The sequence below is a fragment of the Electrona antarctica genome (genome assembly GCF_951216825.1).
Source record: "Electrona antarctica genome assembly, chromosome: 12".
In the NCBI taxonomy this organism is placed as follows: domain Eukaryota; kingdom Metazoa; phylum Chordata; class Actinopteri; order Myctophiformes; family Myctophidae; genus Electrona; species Electrona antarctica.
In genome coordinates, this window is record NC_136793.1 from 17044379 (window position 1) to 17062684 (window position 18306).

Sequence of the window (18306 nt, forward strand, 5' to 3'; positions counted from 1 at the left end):
ACTGCAAACAAATGGGAAGTGGCTCCTGATTGGAGGGAATTGGTGACCCATCTGAAAATGTTCTGTTTATAAAGAGCTGGAGAGAAGAGGAGACCCCTGTTACCGAACAAACACTCTATAGGTAAAAACAAATATCACTCATGAGTCATAGCCTAGCTACCTTTAACAAATGGAATAAAATGGACCTGCAGCTCTGAGAGTGAACCCTCGGGGGCCATTTGTAGACTCTCAGAGTTAAATAAATGAACACTAAGAATTTAAAATCTGCATTGGAATGAATGACCGCTTTTTAAGGACAGGTTGAGTCACTTTGACCTGCTGGGCTGTGTTGCCAGAACTTGTGAGAGAAATGTGCAACCAGGTCTATGAAAACAAGCCCAAAAGGAGCGACTACGCTATTAGGCCACATGAGCCCTTTAAAGCTACATCATTGGCTATTTGAAAATAGACGATCTAAATTAAATGAAATGATTACTATATTTACCCAGGGTATCTGGGCTAAGCTCAAGAACTTGTTTCCAGCCAGGCCCTGCTCATAGAACATTTCATCGCAGGGGGCACTTCAGCGGTGGTAATTTTAACGTGTCGGACCGCTGATTCGAACTGGCGACCTTCCGGTATCAAGACCGTTCAGCAATCCGCTCGGCCACCGCTGCACATCTACATTCTATACAAGCTCGCAATGCGACATGCTGTGAGCTTATAGATCTGTTATTTTCAAACAAATCTTGGGGAAAACAAACAGAACATTTCGAATATTTTTCAAAACATTTCACAGTGCAAATCTTGTTTAAAAAAATGCAACCCACAATTACCAATATTTACAACCAATATTAAATACCATAAACTGCCAATAATCCCAATATTAACTATACCAATATTTACTGCCAGTAGTACCAATATTTACCAAAACACAAGCCCAAAGTCGCTTATAATAATAAGCAGACTTGGCAACACTGCTGCTGTGCGAGGGTGGGAGGATGGCTGGATGGATGGATGGTTGAAGGGGGATGGGTGCTGATACTGACACACACCTCTGCGCGCGGTGACGCGCGTTACGCACGGCACAGGTGTTTTCCAGGCGCGCACTGAAGTATCACCGAGAGCGCGTTCACGAAAACGCAGTCAGACAGTCAGCCAGAAGACGATCAAACCTCCACGGATAAGGTAGAGTTTGTTTGTGTGAAGGTTTTGACCACAAAGGGATTAAACTCACTTACACGCCCCAAACACAAGAACATCTCCTCTTAGCAGGTAGGTAGGCTAACAACTTGAATGTTTAGAGGTAGTTTATTTAAAAAATAATGTTGTTTGGAAATCTAGGCATGATGCTTTGTCCGTTGGTTAGTTACCTGGCTTTCTACCGACCGTTTGCTTTCTGATTCAGGGTGGGTCTTCCATTTGCAAATAAGTCGTTTAAATCTCCCACTTAGGCCTACCAGATTTAACTAATTGTAGGCCTAATCAATATCGCTGCCACATGATTCGGCCCTCTTCATTGATAGAAAAAAGAAGCATATTTTAATCGTATTGTGTTCATAGTGACAGTAGACCTACTTTGTTTTATTGTATTACGGTATCTTAATTTGTTTTTGTTATTTGTTCAAATCAGCTTCCTATACCGGCTTGGCTTCTGGCTTGGCTTCTTACGCCACTGAAACCTTTTGTTACTAGTAGTAGACTTTGATTATTTATACAAAACCACTTCCGACTGCTTTCTTGGTTTTTTTAGGGGCACTATAGCCCCTCATATACAGGTTTAATGTTTGTTTTTCCTTAAACAAACATTAAAAACGCCATTGACAATGAAGGGAAGTTTGTTTGGTCCATGTTTGTTTTTGTCTGATAAAGTCATAAAATATGTATATATATAGTGCCCCTCACTTCACACGGGTGTGATTTTGTTTTTAATCCTCTTAGCAGACCTTCTATTGAACTGTGCTTTCCTGCATGTGCTTATTCTACAAACTGTTAAAAGTTTTCAAACCTATTATATTTTGACAATTTGAAAATATAGGCTATAATATAGCCTATTTTAAATTATATCTACAAGTTGTGTGCATTTTGAGCTTATAGATTTGCTATATCTTCAAAGGAGTTTTATACATTTTATAACTTGTGAAATGGGACCTTTTGCCTAGTAGGCTACTTTTACAATGTGATGCCAATACCTTTGTTGTTCTACTCAAGTAAAATCTTGAATACCAAATTTGTACTCTTATGTACTCAGGCTATATTTCTACAATAGGATATTTCAGCTACTTTACTTTCTACACATGTGGAACATTACACACAAACTATTCAATGAACATTTCTAATCACAAGGGGAAGAATAATTAAAAAAAATGTGCTTTAATTGCTTATTCCATTTGCCTTTTTCAAAATTAGATTTTTCGTAGGAAATGCTTGCATTAATATAGTGGTTGGAAAGGTATATTCCCAGAGTCCCATGTTGGTGGGAGTTCTGGTCTTGTTCCCATGTGACAGGGAGGGTCAATGTTGAACGAAAGTTGCTCTATATGTAGAAATCGGGCAACAATACACATGACGCTGGTTTTGTGGATTCATTTATTTTGAATGCATGCCCCCCAGTGACCCCCACCAAATGCCTAGAACTTCTTAATATTCACCAAAACCAGACCAGAACTTCCACCACAGGACTTGGGCAATCAATTATACTATACTTAATTATTTTTGCATGCCCCCCCCCAGTGACCCTCACCAAAATTGAGTACCACAGACGAAAAACAGTCTTAAGTCCATATTTCATTCTGACCCCTCCACGAAAAGGCCTCGTTGTCCTGAACCCTTATCTATCATTTATACATTATGGATCAATAGTGTGGACTTAGACTACCAGATACTATAACAGATACTATAAGTATTTCATTACAGCTTTAAGTTCAAATATCTGAACTGACCCTTTAAAGGTAGAATTGACAGACATGGCATGTGTAGGCCACACAGTAGCTCTGTAGTTTCTATGACCTGGCTGTCAGCTAGGCTGCTTCTTGTTAAGCTAGACAAATATGACAACAAGTCACTGGCCCACTTGGCACACCTTTATTTTCCCCTCAAGCAAAAGCTCACTGAGTTTAGTGGTTTTGTGCCTATTTAATGATTGATTGCTTTATTTTATTTGGTGACAAAAACAAGAGCACAAAAGCACTTTCCAACATGCAGTCATAGCATCACCGAGGATGAAAACACAAAGCCTGCCCTGGGGGGTTATTTCCATTGTTTCCACACACTAAACGGCATAACAAACGACAACGCCTCCACAATACACCAAACAGATACACTATACCGTAAATGTGCAGGCTTAGTTTAGTTTATTTGCACGATAAAAACAGTACAAATAACATCAATAAAAGAGAAATATGTGCAGGTGAGAAAAGAAACCCATGAGGGCTTATATATGGTTCTCACCAAAGATAATATATATAGTGTATATATATAGTTCACACTTCTTCACAGCCTATTACAATGCATATAGATTTAGTATGAAGCATTTGGGTAACGTCTTAAGTTAGAAATGTCTATGATGAAAAAGGTCAATATTTTAATGTTTAAGGAAAGAGTTGTGGGTGATTATTTAACTCTGCTTGACTTCTGAACGGTTTAATTGTTGTGTGATTCTTCTGAATGTTACTGATGGTTGTGAATATTTTCTTGTTTTGTTTTGACAGTGTGAACATCTTGGTGAGCTGATCCCCTGCAGTGCTCCCATAGCGGTGGTCCTAGTAGGCTATGCCATCTCATAAAAGCCCGCCGCCCTATCAGCCTGGACACCACAGACAGTAAGCCAACTGTCCCAAACTATTTAGCTTGAGACCCAGAAGTATGTTACGTTTATCCGGGACACAATAGTGAAAATAGCAGATCTACAAGCTTATAGATTGGCTATTTTCACTTCTTCCTAAAAGTTACATTTGTGGGTCGCGGACACATTTTCATGGGTACCTTATTGTTTTGGTTTCCTACATTTTGTTTTTAATCATTTCAAAATATTTTTTCAGTAATATGATGAAATACAAGAAATCTAAAATGTCATAAATTATAAAATAAAAAATAAAAACAAATGTTTAAGTAGTAGTAGTCAATCTACAAGTTCTGTGAGCTAGTACACTAGGGCCACGACCTGAAAAGTGCACCTAACTCGCTCTCCAACTTGTCTGTTCTCAACCTTTATCATGTCATGTCACTGTACGGCATCCAACAAAAATATTAATAACTGTGCTTAATTCTGCATGGTCAAAGTTACAGTTTCATTTGTAATGCATTTAAAGGTTAATTTTGATTTGAAAAGCCAAAAATTGTTTCTAGACTTAAATTGATTTACACATACACTTATGAAGTATTAATGTTTGGCCTACATTGACTCAATTCTTCAGGTGAGATCCATAACACTCCCATATTTTATCCTTTTTAATCATTTTTGGATCATTCCTGAGCATCTAAACACATTGAATGATATTCACACTGAAAATATCGTTCGTATTTATCGTAGTCCGTTTTGCTCGGGTGCATCTTTCTGCTCCTTTACTTGCAGGCTGTGTTCAGTTGTAACCACTTATTATTCATTAGCTTGATTAATTAATTAACCTGAGATGGAGGTTAATCCATAATCCATAACATGTATGTTATGGACACCCAGATGACAGTGAAGTTATTCTTAAGACTTAAAAAAAACATTACTGCACCAAAAGTAATCAACACACTACTATAAAATCTGGTCAAACATTGGCCAAATTGTCAAATGACAAGTTTTGAAAATAACCGATCTACAAGCTTACAACGCCTCGCTTTGCCTCACAAAAGCGAGGAGTTGTTGTGAGCTTGTAGATCTGCTATTCTCACAATATTTCTCTGTGGACCCCAGTCAAACAATGTATAATGCCTACAACAATTCCAAGTGCATGTCAGGGTGGGGGGGTCCCCCAGTTCAAATCTTATTATTTTGGGCGGTGTCACGTTGAGAACCCATCGTGCTAAACTCCACTAACGTTTTCTCTCCTGTCTGTCCCGTTGACCCACAGCCACCACCACCACCATGGCAGCAGACACAAACACAGTGACCAGCACGTGTCCAACCCAGCCTTCTCCTACTACCCCAGCGAGGAGCTGCTGCACTTCTACACCTGGAAGTCTCCCCCCGGCGTCATGAAGATCATGTGCATCATCATCATCATCATGTGCGTGGCCGTGTTCGCCTGCGTGGCGTCCACACTGGCGTGGGACTATGACATGAGCATGATGGGCGGTGGCATGGCGAGCATGATACCGGGCATGGGTGGGGGCGGCAGCTACGGAGGCGGCTCTTACGGGGGAGGGTCGTACGGGGCCGGCAGCTCTTACGGCGGGGGATCGTCATACGGCAGCGGCGGCATCAGTGGCGGAGGCGGAGGGTACGGTGGCGGCAGCACTCAGATGGACCCCAAGTCTGGGAAGGGCTTCATCATCGGCGTGGCCGGCATCACCTTCATCGCCGTGCTCATCATCTTCATCCTGGTGGTGTCGCGGCAGAGCTCGTCGCGCACGCCCAAGTTCTTTCTGGCGGCCATCGTGGTGTCGGCCATCCTGGCGTTCCTGATGATCATCGCCACCATCGTCTACCTGGTGGCGGTGAACCCGACGGCGCAGAGCTCGGGCTCCATCTACTACAACCAGATCCGCCAGCTGTGTGCTCAGTACCAGAACCAGAACCAGGCCTCGGGCATCTTCATCAACCAGTACCTCTACCACTACTGTGTGGTGGAGCCACAAGAGGTGAGACTATAGGGCTGGGAAAATTAAATCGCTATTATCGTTTATTGCTGCGTATGACACTGGCAGATACAAAAGACACAAAGCTGCATGGCTTATTTTTGTTTTAGCTTACCTTTGTTCGCTGAAGTTGAAACCAGCTCAACTTTTGTGTTGCTGTTGTAGCTTTTATAGCAGCTACAAACATCAGATGTATCTTTGTATCTTCATGTTGCTGGCTTCAATTGAAAATGCTATAGAGTTTGTTCAGTAACTGTGTTAAAATAGCTCTATATTGTGATAGTGATAGAGTATTTGTTTAGTGACAGGGGTCTCCCCGTCTCTACAGTTTCTTTCAATAAACAGAAAATACATTTTCAGGTGGCTCACCAATTTCATCCAATCAGGAGAGCGAATTTATACAGGCAAAGTAGGACCCAGTAAACCTAGGATTGTATGACATCCTAGGTTTCACTCTCTCCACTGTTACAGTATCTCCCCACAACTGCAGTATAGAATTCTAATCTAATAGCAATGTCATTTTGGAAAGAACTTGGGCACCTAGCTTTGCACCAAGTGTTTCTGATGATGCTAATGAAGTTAGCTAGTTTCATTCTGGTCAAACAGAGTCAGGGTGCTGCTGTTGTGCATGTTTTCTCACAGGAAACACTCGGCTACACCAGTGGGTCTCAAAGTGTCCTTGAGTGGGTTCCAATTCCAAATGGCCCTGTATGGGTCTGTAACTCTGCAATCTGGGTACCCATTGGCAAAACAAAGGAAAGACGGTGCCCTCTTGACATTAGCCACAGTCTTGTCTCGAGAAACTAGAGTTCCATTTGTACACTCTGATGGGGCCATTTGGTTCCATATGTACACTCTCAGGGTTATGGGTGTCCTTGAAATTAAAAAGGTTTGAGAATCACTGTACACAAAATGGAACAGAGCCCTAATTAGTATCGTCGGTAACACCTAGAAGTAGGGAAGGGGCCTGAAAGTCTTATTCTGTGTGCATACAGTCCATTTGTATCAATTTGGGCACGGGTCCTTACCTGGAAAAAAGTTTAACAACTGCAATAAGTATCCATGTTGATGATGTTGGGTTGTTTGTGTACTGTGCCACCATACAGCTATCATCCTGTTTACTGTGCCACCATACAGGCCATAGCTATCATCCTGTTTACTGTGCCACCATACAGGCCATAGCTATCATCCTGTTTACTGTGCCACCATACAGGCCATAGCTATCATCCTGTTTACTGTGCCACCATACAGGCCATAGCTATCATCCTGTTTACTGTGCCACCATACAGGCCATAGCTATCATCCTGGGCTTCATGATGTTGGGTGTTTGTCTACTGTGCCACCATACAGGCCATACTGTAGCTATCATGTTGATGATGTTGGATCTTTGTCTACTGTGCCACCATACAGGCCATAGCTATCGTTCTGGGCTTCCTGGTGTTTGTGTCGCTCATCATTCTGCTGGTGTTCGCTGTGAGGACGCGCTCACAGATCCGGCGCTGGGGCCCAGACCGCGTCCTCTGGGAGGAGGTCAAGGTCATCGGTGGATCTGGAGGCTTGCCTAACAGCATTGGAGAATGGGTGAGAAAAGCAGCACACACAGTGCCATCCCGAAGGGTCACTTAACCACTTTAAAACCGGTTTTTATACTAATTTAGGAAAACGGAGAAAATAGCCAGTCACGATGGGACACATTGTCGGCTCTTTGGGAAATTCAGTATATGTGGCTGTCCCATGTTGTCCCATGTTGTCTAAAACTCGAGAAAACGCCATATTAAATTAAGGCATTAAACCAGGGTTCTTCAATCACGGGTCTTCAGTCAGGCCAAGGACCCCTTAGCTGAGAGAGGGTGGTGACGCCCACTATGTGCATAAAATTGTGTTGTAGAAATGTTTTCATAGATTTCATGGATAGCTTCATAGACTTATTTGACAGCACTATCATCAGTGTTGTGTAATTCATGTTTTTTCTTTTTGTGTTACCTTTTCCATTAATGCTGTTCATCTGTATTTTCAGACATTACGGTATTTTATCCACTTAAATTAAAATACTGTGGCTCCGTACTTTGCTTGCTCTTTTTTCCCCTCTTAGTTATTAAATCCCATTTGAAATGAGCGGTCATATACTGTACACTACATGCTGCCATTTTTCTTTTCATCCTCTGGAAGTAAAGCTGTTTGTATGTGTTGATGACATGTATTGTGTTAATATTGTATGCTTGTTGATGAATAGAATACATAGGACCACAATGGAAAGTTGGAAACAAGTCTCAGGACTTTTTATCGTGTTATCCTTTTAGCCTAAATGTTTTACTGACCCGTGCTGTTTACATCTTAATAATAAAGTATTCAACCAATCTACACCAAATCTCTTTCCCAAGAATAGCCTATTGTGAGGTTGTACATCTGCTATTTTGATATTTTTGCCGTAGTATGATCAAGTAGGCGATAATTCATGGAAAAACACAAAGTTAAAATAAGAGGTTTCGGGCCAGACGGCAACGATATGCAGAGTGCAACACACCACCAGGGTTTTCATGGTGGTTTCACTTTCAACACACAAAATGGGAGTGGGTCACTAACCACTTAAACCCAGCAACCATATTGTGCCGAGGGTTTTTGCAGGAAATAAGTCGATCGACAAGCTCACCTTGTTTGTCGATCTGCTATTTTCTGCACATGCCTGTCCCGCCATAAAAGAAAACCGAAATGATACTAGTATAAAACCCAGTGGGTCAGCCATATGGGCTTTAACACTAAATGTTAAACATGAGTGTCTTATTACCTGGTGGGGTCCACAGTGGGAACCGTTATCTCAAACATATTTCAATGGCCGTCTCTTCAATGTAACATTTGGAACCGGTTTTCCCCATGGTTCCAGGTGACTTGTCAGGTGAGTGCAGGTAGAGAAAGGAAGAGTTTCATGTCCAGTTTCTGGGTGGGGCATCCATTCCGGAGGCTCTCCTTTACCCTGTGTTTTGCTTATATTTTTTCTACTTCCCTGGAGGGTGAATAAAACAAAACAAAAAACACCAGCCTCTCAAGAGGACGAGAGCATTTCTTTACTAACTTCTCCCGAAAATCTGTAATCCCCCCCCCCCCCAAAAAAAAAGATTTAATAAAGAAAAATCTTTAAAATGCTCAGATTGTCCATGATCGTGTTCGATCTAGGTACAAAATTAAAAGTAACTCTTTTTAACTGCCATTTGACTAGTGTCACCCAAGGCCCACTAGTGTCACCCAAGGCCTGTTAGTATTTCCCTCTACACCAAATCTCTTAGCTGATATCAGCCGATGGGTGTGCGCTTGTGGATCGGCTGTTTTTCGCCGAAAGGACTTTTTTATTTTTTAAAGAGTAAACTACTTCCCAAGCGGAAGTCGATTGCGCTTCAAAGCATTATTGTTCAAAGTGGGGTCGGTGTGTTATGTTAGTGTTCAAGCTGTGTGTCGCCGTCTGTGTCACTGTGATAGTATCTGTGGTATTCAGGCGGGGTGGGGGGGGGACTGTAAGCTGTGGAACCGGTCAGACCTGGCCAGAATAATGCACCGTGTTTTGCAACAATGTTTACCATACCACATGCTTGGGGACACATTGGGACAAGTCTTTATTCAAACTCTTTACCTCAGTGGTTTTCAACCCTTTTCATATCAAGGTCCAGTTTATTCAGGGTTTTAGCCATATCCCCATTTGATAAGATTTAGCCTCTCGGACCCAAAACTTTGAATATTGTCGTTGGATAAGATTTCGTCCACAATTCCATGCTGTATTGATGTGGTACCATAGGAGAAATAATAACAGGCAAAACGTTGAAATTAATAATGTTCTACATTGTCTAATTGTGTAGACTTCTTGTGAATTAAGTAATGCAGATGTTTAATAATAATTTAACCCTTGATAGCGTAAAATGACGCGTCCATTTGGTTTAATCTCTCTGTTGTGAGCTTCTAGATTTGCCATTTTTGGCAAAGACATTTTGGTGTAGAGGTGAATACTAGTGGACCTACTGTAGTGTAGTACCCAACAACAAAGCACATTACAAATGATTATCAAATGTCTTTGACAAACATTTCAGACCTCACTTTTTTTTTTAGGGTAATTTTGCACTATGGCTTAAAAAGAGAAGTCAGTGGTTGAAATTGGAGCCCAGAGTGCATTTAGATTGGTGTGAAATGTGATCCTTTGCCTTTGTGTGTTGGTCCTATAGGTGAATAATGTGTCTGTGTGTTGGTCCTATAGGTGAATAATGTGTCTGTGTGTTGGTCCTATAGGTGAATAATGTGTCTGGTGAACCCGAAGCCCTGGTGAGTGACGGCAACTTCAATGTGAGGGCGTCCAGAGAATACCTGGACCAACTGGACACCAGCAAGCCCCTCTATCTGCCTGGGTAAGATATGATGCGCGCACACATGCGCGTGCACACACGCACACGCATGCCTAAATGTTTTACTGACCCGTGCTGTTTACATCTTAATAATAAAGTATTCAACCAATCTACACCAAATCTCTTTCCCAAGAATAGCCTATTGTGAGCTTGTACATCTGCTATTTTGATATTTTTGCGTGATGCCGTAGTATGAAGTAGGGCGATAATTAATGGAAAAACACAAAGTTAAAATAAGAGGTTTCGGGCCAGACGGCAACGATATGCAGAGTGCAACACACCACCAGGGTTTTCATGGTGGTTTCACTTTCAACACACAAAATGGGAGTGGGTCACATTTTGGTGTAGAGGTGAATACTAGTGGACCTACTGTAGTATAGTACCCAACAACAAAGCACATTAAAAATGATTATCAAATCGCACACACAGACACACACAGACAGACACGGACGGACAATTTTATTGACTACAACTTTGACACATTTTACCTACCTACTACCTTTTTCACTGACAAACTAAATAAAAACTAGGCTATGATGACCAAAACTAAATTGACTAAAATGTCAGGGAGGGACTATAGTGGAGAAGAGATCCAGTAGAACTACAAGACGAGTCATTTTATGTTTGGTTGCGCTCAGGTGTTGCAATCTGAAAATAACAGATCTACAAGCTCACAAAGCGTCGGACTGCAAGTTCTTGCAAGATTGTCAAGTTTCAGCATGCAACAACGTGTGGAATCGGGCATTACGACATCAAGGCCAGCCAAATTAATTTTGACAATCAACTGTACATTTAGTCTACTAAAATCGTATATTAATTTGACTAAAATATGACAAGAACTAAAAGAAAATCAAGATTATGACTAAATCAAAATTTGCTGTCAAAATCAACACACACAAATGCACACCACTGCAGCTGAGTAATTTTTGGGGGGGCAGAGCTTCATGGATGAGTGCAGAGCACTCATCGCTAAAGCCTGCGCTCGGCTTTGGAGATGACTGCTCTGCGGATGTCAGGGGGAGCAATGCCAGAGAGAGCGCAAAGGCAGGGTACCGGGGTTGTTTTAATGCACACTATCCTGCAGGTCTCATTAAGGATGGGGAGGTAGAGCGGCCATCCTTGGAATCCGAAAGTTCCAGCAGTGTTGGGGAAAGTTTTTTTTTTTTAATGAACTAGTTCAGTTCACAGTTTTAAAAGTGAACTAGTTCCGTTCATAGTTCATCATTCAAAATGTTGAACTAAAGTTTATTGTTCCAAAAAATGAACTATTATAGTTATTTTTCGTTTTTCTTTTTTTAAATTATTGCCACAGCCACTTTATTCCAAAGGAAGTCCAAACCTTAAACAACTTTGGGATTAATAAAGTGACAACTTTTACAATATCTCCATTACCATTATCCATTTTGTAAAAATTACATTTTACAAAATGTGTTCTTTTGCAATGTGAAATGCCACCGAATTCTTAATTATTTTCCTTGTCTATATAGGCACACTTGTGAAAGCTGCATGCTTTTATTGTGAAGGCAAAAGTTTCTGAATGTTCTCAGAGGCTGCATCTCCGCATGCTGAAAAGAGCTGATCTACAAGCTCACAACGCGTTGCATCCACGACGTGTTGTGAGCTTGTATATCAGCTATTTTCAGCACGGAACACATTGTACGCCGAAGAATAAATCCGGCATCACTGCGCTTCACTCACTGTGTCTTTTGTTGGCCGTTCGTGGCGATATTATGGACACATACCTCCTCGACAATAACCAACTAAGCTATTGGAATCTATTTTTCGTGGCACATTATGTTTAATCAAACAACAAGTTCCCTCAATGTTTGTGTTGGGAGTTGGGACAGTGTCTGCTGTCTGTCTGCGTGCTGCATGCATGATCATCATGCAGTAGCTAGATGTGCTCCAGTGACGGCTGAGAAAGATTAGTTAATTTGTGTCTGATATAAGGGCTTATTGGTGGGGTTTTCGCTAGGTATTAAGGCATGTTTAGGGTGTGTTTTAGCGCCGGGGATTTCGCCTGGAAGCCTCTATGGAAACACTCACTCTTGAACGAAGTTGAATGTGAGAAAGTGACGTACGTTCACACACGCCAGAAATGAACGCGTTCACAATGACGTTCATCAAGCAGAAATACAGTACGTTCAGTTCACGTTCCCCCAAAATATGAACGTGTTCATGAACGATCGTTCTTTGAACGCGTTTGGGTAACACTGGGTTCCAAGTTTGATTCCCGGCTCCTCCTGGCTAAGTGTTGAAGTGTCCTTTGAGCAGGTTGGTGCCATGCATGGTTTCCTCCGCCATCAGTGTGTGAACATGGGTAAATGTGAAGTACATTGTAATGTAAAGCGCTTTGGATAAAAAGCGCTATATTAATGCAGTCCACTTACCATTTGATTTATACCGTGCTGGGACGGCATATTCGGCAGTGGAGAAACACAGTTGTACACTGTGTGAGCTCCACACTTTGAGTTTGTTAGTTGTCGCAGAAGTGACACCGTTGCTGGTGGACACTTTGGCTCTCGTCTTCTGGATGTGCTCCTAATTGAGGGTATGGTCTAAAGTCTTGGTTCAGATGGTTCTCAAGCTTTATTCCTTTGGCTCACTAAAACATTGGAAAGACCAGTGGCTCTCATATTGGGGTCCAGGGACCCTCATGGTTCTTTGAGGGGGTTTCAAATGGCACCTTACAGGTGTGTAACTCTTGAGAGTTACACATGGAACCAATGGACCATTTGGTTCAGTTTGCACATTCTTAGAATTATGGGGGTTCTTGAAATTAAATAATGTACTGTGCTGCTGTGTAAATGTAACAGTTAGTATTATTAAGACCTGTGAAGTAAGGAAGAGGCTCAATTTCTTTCCAATGTGGCTGCTGTGCATAGATCCTATTGGGGAGATTCACAGATGTGAACAAACCTGTTTGATTAATTATTTAGATATAGATGACAACCCATTCAATGACATGTTACAATTGTCTTGTTGGGCAGAACTAACCCATACTGGTCTATTTTATACATTTGTACACATTTCAATTCAAAGGGGCTTTATTGCATGAGAAAACATTGCAACTTCAAGAAATATATCTTACAAAAAACGGTAGGAAAGGTTAGCTTGGGCTAAACTAGAACAAATGGCAGCACTCACTGAGTTAAATTAACTCACAAGATGGTTAATGGTTATGAACCAAATGGGCCCTTACAGGTCTGTAAATCTGAGTGTACAAATGGAACCAACTGGACCTTTACAGCTCTAACTCTGAGTGTACAAAGCTAACCAAATTGACATGCAATGATCCATTTTGATTTTGTACACTTGAGTTAAATTAATACTCAATGTTTTTTTTACAACAGGAATGACCTGTTGTAGGTCAAGTGCACACAGACGTCACCAACGCACAGTTCCAACATTGTTGTTACGTTGGTTTAGGATGAAAGAAAATAAGTTCTCTAGCAAAGAAAGGCGGTTTAATGTCATGATGCAATCAACACACTCCCCCCCCCCCCCCCCCCCCCCCCCCCCCATACATAACCACTTTAAACCTGGCACACCTATTGTGGGCAACCTTTTTCAGAAGTAGCTGTGCTAAAATACCATATCTGCGTGCTCGTAGACTAGCTGTTTCCACGGCACTGCCCTCTCGACAAAGGATACAATATGAATTAAGTGGTTAATTATAATTACCCTCTGGGGAAATGTTAACAGCATTTTCACATATTTGTGAACATTTGTGTACAGACGGAGACAGTCAAGTCAGATCATTGACATAGACAGTAAGTAGGTCATATGTCACCCACATGCTTCGTGGCAAAGCAGAACTATTTCCTAAACAGAATAGAATGCTGCATACAGTGGAAACAAACACTGTCACTGTCTTCCCTCCACAAAACACTTATTATTTTGTGGTTATTGTTAAGGTTATTTAGACAGATGCAAGGTTCATTGTTTACCTGGTATCTTATAGTTTCAATGTACAGATCATTACTGTATTTTTATAGTACAGTATTTGTTTAGGTTTACCTGAGATCCTAGATTACTGAAGCACCAACTGTCTCTCTGCATTTGATGCATGCGTTTACCTTGCTTATTGAAAGTCTACTAAATGCCTACATAGTAAATTGTTTATCCATGTTTTACTGTTCAACTTGCGGACTATATATTTAGCGAGCAAGAATTCCTAGTTTACATACATGCAAAGATCCCTTGACTCTATATATTTATAGATGGATGCAAGTTTTGAATAACGATATGTCATGTCTGTGGTTGCAGGGACTCTGAAATAAGCAGCTCTCTGGGCGGTCTGAAGGCTAAACTGAGGGACTACGACGCAGAGTCTGTAGATGAGCTGGACGATGTGGACTTCAGCAGGTGAGTGAACCATTGAACTCTGACCAGCTCGGTGGTCTTGTGGTCAGTGTCTGTTCGGAGAGTGGGAGCTTGGGGGGGATCAATTCACAGCCAAGTCATACCAATAACATCTATAAAAATGGTAGCCATTGACTCCATGCTTGGCATTCAGCATCAAGGTCTGGATTGGTGACGACGTACTGATTAATAATAATCGTAATCTGTAAAAATGATTTGCTTTGTCAAACAAGATTACAAAGTGCTTTACTGAAATGTATATTCAACATTTATGTAATTTTATCCTATGCTATGGATGTACAAATACTCCCGGAGAATGCCACTTCTCAAGCCCCTGGAGTTTATTTAGGCATTCTCCTTCACATTTTGTGTACCATTTTTAAATTCTCTTGCAAGTGACAATAAATAAACAAACATGCTTAAGGGCCTATTTCGTCCTGTTCCTTTTTATACACTCTTGGAGTTACAAAAGGATAACTTATTACTGAGGGTGGTTTTCTAACCAGTGTGTCACTCAGGACTCAAAGGTACACAAGGGTCATGAAGTAACAACCTCATGTGTCCAAAACTGTTACTTTTCAGGAGTTAACTTCAAAAGTTTCAGATCTACAAGCTCAAAACGTCTCTTTGTGCCGCTTTGTACCTTTTGAATCTGCTACTTTTAATGCATTTGGGTGATGGGGCATTCATTTGCGAAAAAGTACAAAACGACCCCAAAAGTTAACATAAGGAGATAAGAGGTTTCTGCTTGACAGGAACAATAATATAGCAACACAAGGTTTTTCTGAAAACGTCCTCGGGTCTTAATGCGTCAACGTAACATTGAAATGTTCTCATGGTTCCTGCAGTGACTTCCCGCCCATCGTGGATGAGAAGGAGCGCTTGGACTATAAGAGGGACTTTGACAGAGACCATCAGGAGTATAAGAGTCTTCAGGCTGAGCTGGATGACATCAACAATCACCTGGCAGACCTGGACAGAGAACTGGACCGACACCCAGAGGGAAGCCCCCAGTTTCTGGTACGTGTGTGTGTGTGTGTGTGTGTGTGTGTGCCTTCAGTGGCAGTGCCACCGTCTTGGCCAGGCACTCGACACAAAACAATGATTGTTTTCACAATATTGATATTGATGGAATATTGTGAGCATAATTTCAAATGCCTTTTGTTTGATTTTTCTTGTGATTCTCAGGATGCCATGGATGAATACACCAGACTGAAGAATGTAAAAAAGGTGTGTGCATCTTCAGAACCATATGCAAGTCACTCAGTCTTTCACACTGCATGACCACATACATCATCACCAACTCTCACACACACTTACAAACACTATGCTTTTCACCCGATCTGACCGAAATACTTAATATTGGGGTGCAAAAGTTAATTGAATAATGATATTGAATCGATTACAAAAAATATTGATAATTAAGTGAAATGGCACCTGTACAAACTCATGACGTGTTGTGTGCTTGTACATGCTGTCACTATTGCACTATTTCGACTAAGTATTAAACTAATGCTTAAGTGGTAAATCGATTTGTCGATGCATAAAACATTTATATTAAAATAACCTGCTTTTCAACAAAAGCAATTGATAGAAAATCTATTGTTGGAGCACTAGATTGATGTTTTTCTCCACCATATAAGATATCATAACTGTCATATTTCCTCTCTTCAGTCCTCAGACTACCAGCTAAAGAAGAAAAGATGCAAGTACTTGAAGTCCAAACTGTCTCACATCAAGAGGAAAGTCAGCGAGTACGACCGTCGTCGATGAGAGCGAGAGAGACACATGTCTGTCGGTCTCTCTCTTCCTTCTCCCTCACCTGCCTTCATTTTGGTCACTGATCTGGAATCTGGATTGTCTTAAAGGGCTATTTCACTGTAAAACAATACGGGGGTCCTTTTAACGTCTGCATAGGCCTTGGTAACCCCACACAGGTTTAAAGTTCATTGATTCAATATTAAGACACGTCCCCAGCCTATTGTAAGCCAATTCAAAAATAAAAAAACGTTAAGCATTTTAGTCTCACTGAAAACACACGTCCCTGGATCTGGTGACTGACGGTCCTTTCTAATGCATGTGGAGGCCTTCATTTTTCCATTCGTTTTTTATTTAATTTTTTCCCCCTGTATTTTAAAATGTTTTAATTTAAAAGGACAGTCACCAGAAGCATGGGCGTATTTTTTTCAATGAATCTAACATGGTTAAAATGAGTTCATAATGGAGTGGGGTAAACCCAAAAGCCAGAGCAGACATTATTAAAATCTCCCCAGAAGTTCTCGGTCGGTGACTACTTTTGAGAAAGGATTAAGGAATTGGGTATATTTGCCCGTCACCACAATCACGTCCTTACTGTGTGATTCTTCATCCTCTGTGACACTCAGGGTGGAACATTTTATAGATTTGTAGTGCTTTTATTTCACTGCGTTTTGCAAGTCTAAATGTGACAGTGATGTGGAACGTATTGTGCCTTTTAATTGGCAATATTTATGTTTCATACAATGATGTAGTCGGTGAAGAAGCAGGGACAATTTTAACCACTTGTTGTGAGCTTGTAGATCGGCTGCTATTTTTGGGCTAATGTTCCCCCACCCTCCATCCAGAATATGGATGCTGGGGTCCAAGTGGTTAATGTTTTTGATGAACATAAGCCATAGCTTTTTTTTGTGCCGTAAACTATATCAGTTGCTGTTTCAAGTTGGTTTTGTTGTGCCAATTTGTAGACTTGTACTCTTGTACATTTTAAAAGAGGAAGGTACTGTCATCACTTGCAGTCAACTTTATTTACTGCAAATTCATTAGCTGTTGGTTGGTTGTCGAATGCTCCAAACATTGAATTTTAAAGGTTGCTATATTGTTTCTTCACAATATAGCTGGATCTGTTTAACACCTATTGACGACAACAAAACAGTACCCCACCTTATAGCTGACAATGAAAGGTGATGACAGTGCACCTTTTTCCTTGATTCAGTTTGATGCAGCTGTCCTCGGCATACAGGTGTGCAAAAAGACTTGTTAAAAGCCTGAATTATACTGTCTTGGTAGCTCAGATGTACCGAAGAGCTTGTATATCGGCTAGTTTTGTACTACCGGTATGTATAATTAAGGCTATAGTCTTATTATTCAGAAGGAAGGAAGTATTTTATCTGATTCTCAAAGATTTGTCATAATGCCTTGTTGCCTTTTTTTTAAGCAAATGAACAATTATGCATTGTTTCCTCTGTTTTTATGTAATGTGTCTCTTTTACAGTTTTTAACTCATGAAGTATTTTTATATACAAAATGTACAGTATATTTCGAAAAAGGTTACAGACATTGGTTATTATATTGGTATTAGCGTTACAGAAAACCGTCTTGTAAGCTCAGCAGTAGGCTATGATTTAAATGCTTTGTTTTTTCCATTGTAAAAACAAAATTAAACAAAGACACACAACCTGGTTAATTCTATTTTTCATTATGTGATCACCATTAAACTATAGGACTGTATACTGAAATGCCACTGGGTGACAACGTACTCGACTCCAGGACAGGGCATACTTGTTTTTTTAGGGGTACTAAGGGGTGCTAAATGCTGTATGCCCAATCTAGAAAATGGTATTACATTCTCTATATTCAAACCAATGCATTAGGCTATTTATTTTATTGTCCAGACATTTTCAAAAAATATATAATCGTGAAAACGGCTAGGGTAAGCTCACGTGTGACCCGTGAGCTTCTAGACTTGCCATTAGCCTTTTTTTTTCTTTTAATCTTCCTAGCTAGTAATGATGAAGTGGTTTCAAACTAGCTAATA

The 18306-nt window shown here is 40.8% G+C and overlaps 1 protein-coding gene across 2 annotated transcripts; it reads left to right on the forward strand.

Annotated features, from left to right (window-relative positions):
• Window positions 1-1041: 1041 nt before the first annotated feature.
• oclnb (occludin b) lies at window positions 1042-17967 on the forward strand. Of its 2 annotated transcripts, none has more exons than XM_079516432.1 (9): window positions 1042-1167; window positions 3690-3800; window positions 5040-5769; window positions 7177-7347; window positions 10036-10151; window positions 14418-14516; window positions 15362-15533; window positions 15702-15743; window positions 16188-17967. In XM_079516432.1, the coding sequence occupies exons 2-9, from the start codon at window positions 3751-3753 to the stop codon at window positions 16284-16286; spliced, it is 1479 nt and encodes a 492-aa protein (XP_079372558.1). In that variant the 5' UTR covers window positions 1042-1167; window positions 3690-3750; the 3' UTR covers window positions 16287-17967. The 2 variants fall into 2 exon arrangements, with proteins under 2 accessions (XP_079372558.1, XP_079372557.1); XM_079516431.1 differs by having other exon boundaries at window positions 1095-1254.
• Window positions 17968-18306: the final 339 nt, after the last annotated feature.

Bases quoted from the DNA above. Each gene is read 5' to 3' on its own strand.
- oclnb (XM_079516432.1), top strand. From the start codon at position 3,751: ATGCCATCTCATAAAAGCCCGCCGCCCTATCAGCCTGGACACCACAGA. The intron at 10,152-14,417 runs GTAAGATATGAT...CTGTGGTTGCAG, and splicing joins AAGCCCCTCTATCTGCCTGG to GGACTCTGAAATAAGCAGCT. The intron at 15,534-15,701 runs GTACGTGTGTGT...TGTGATTCTCAG, and splicing joins AGGGAAGCCCCCAGTTTCTG to GATGCCATGGATGAATACAC.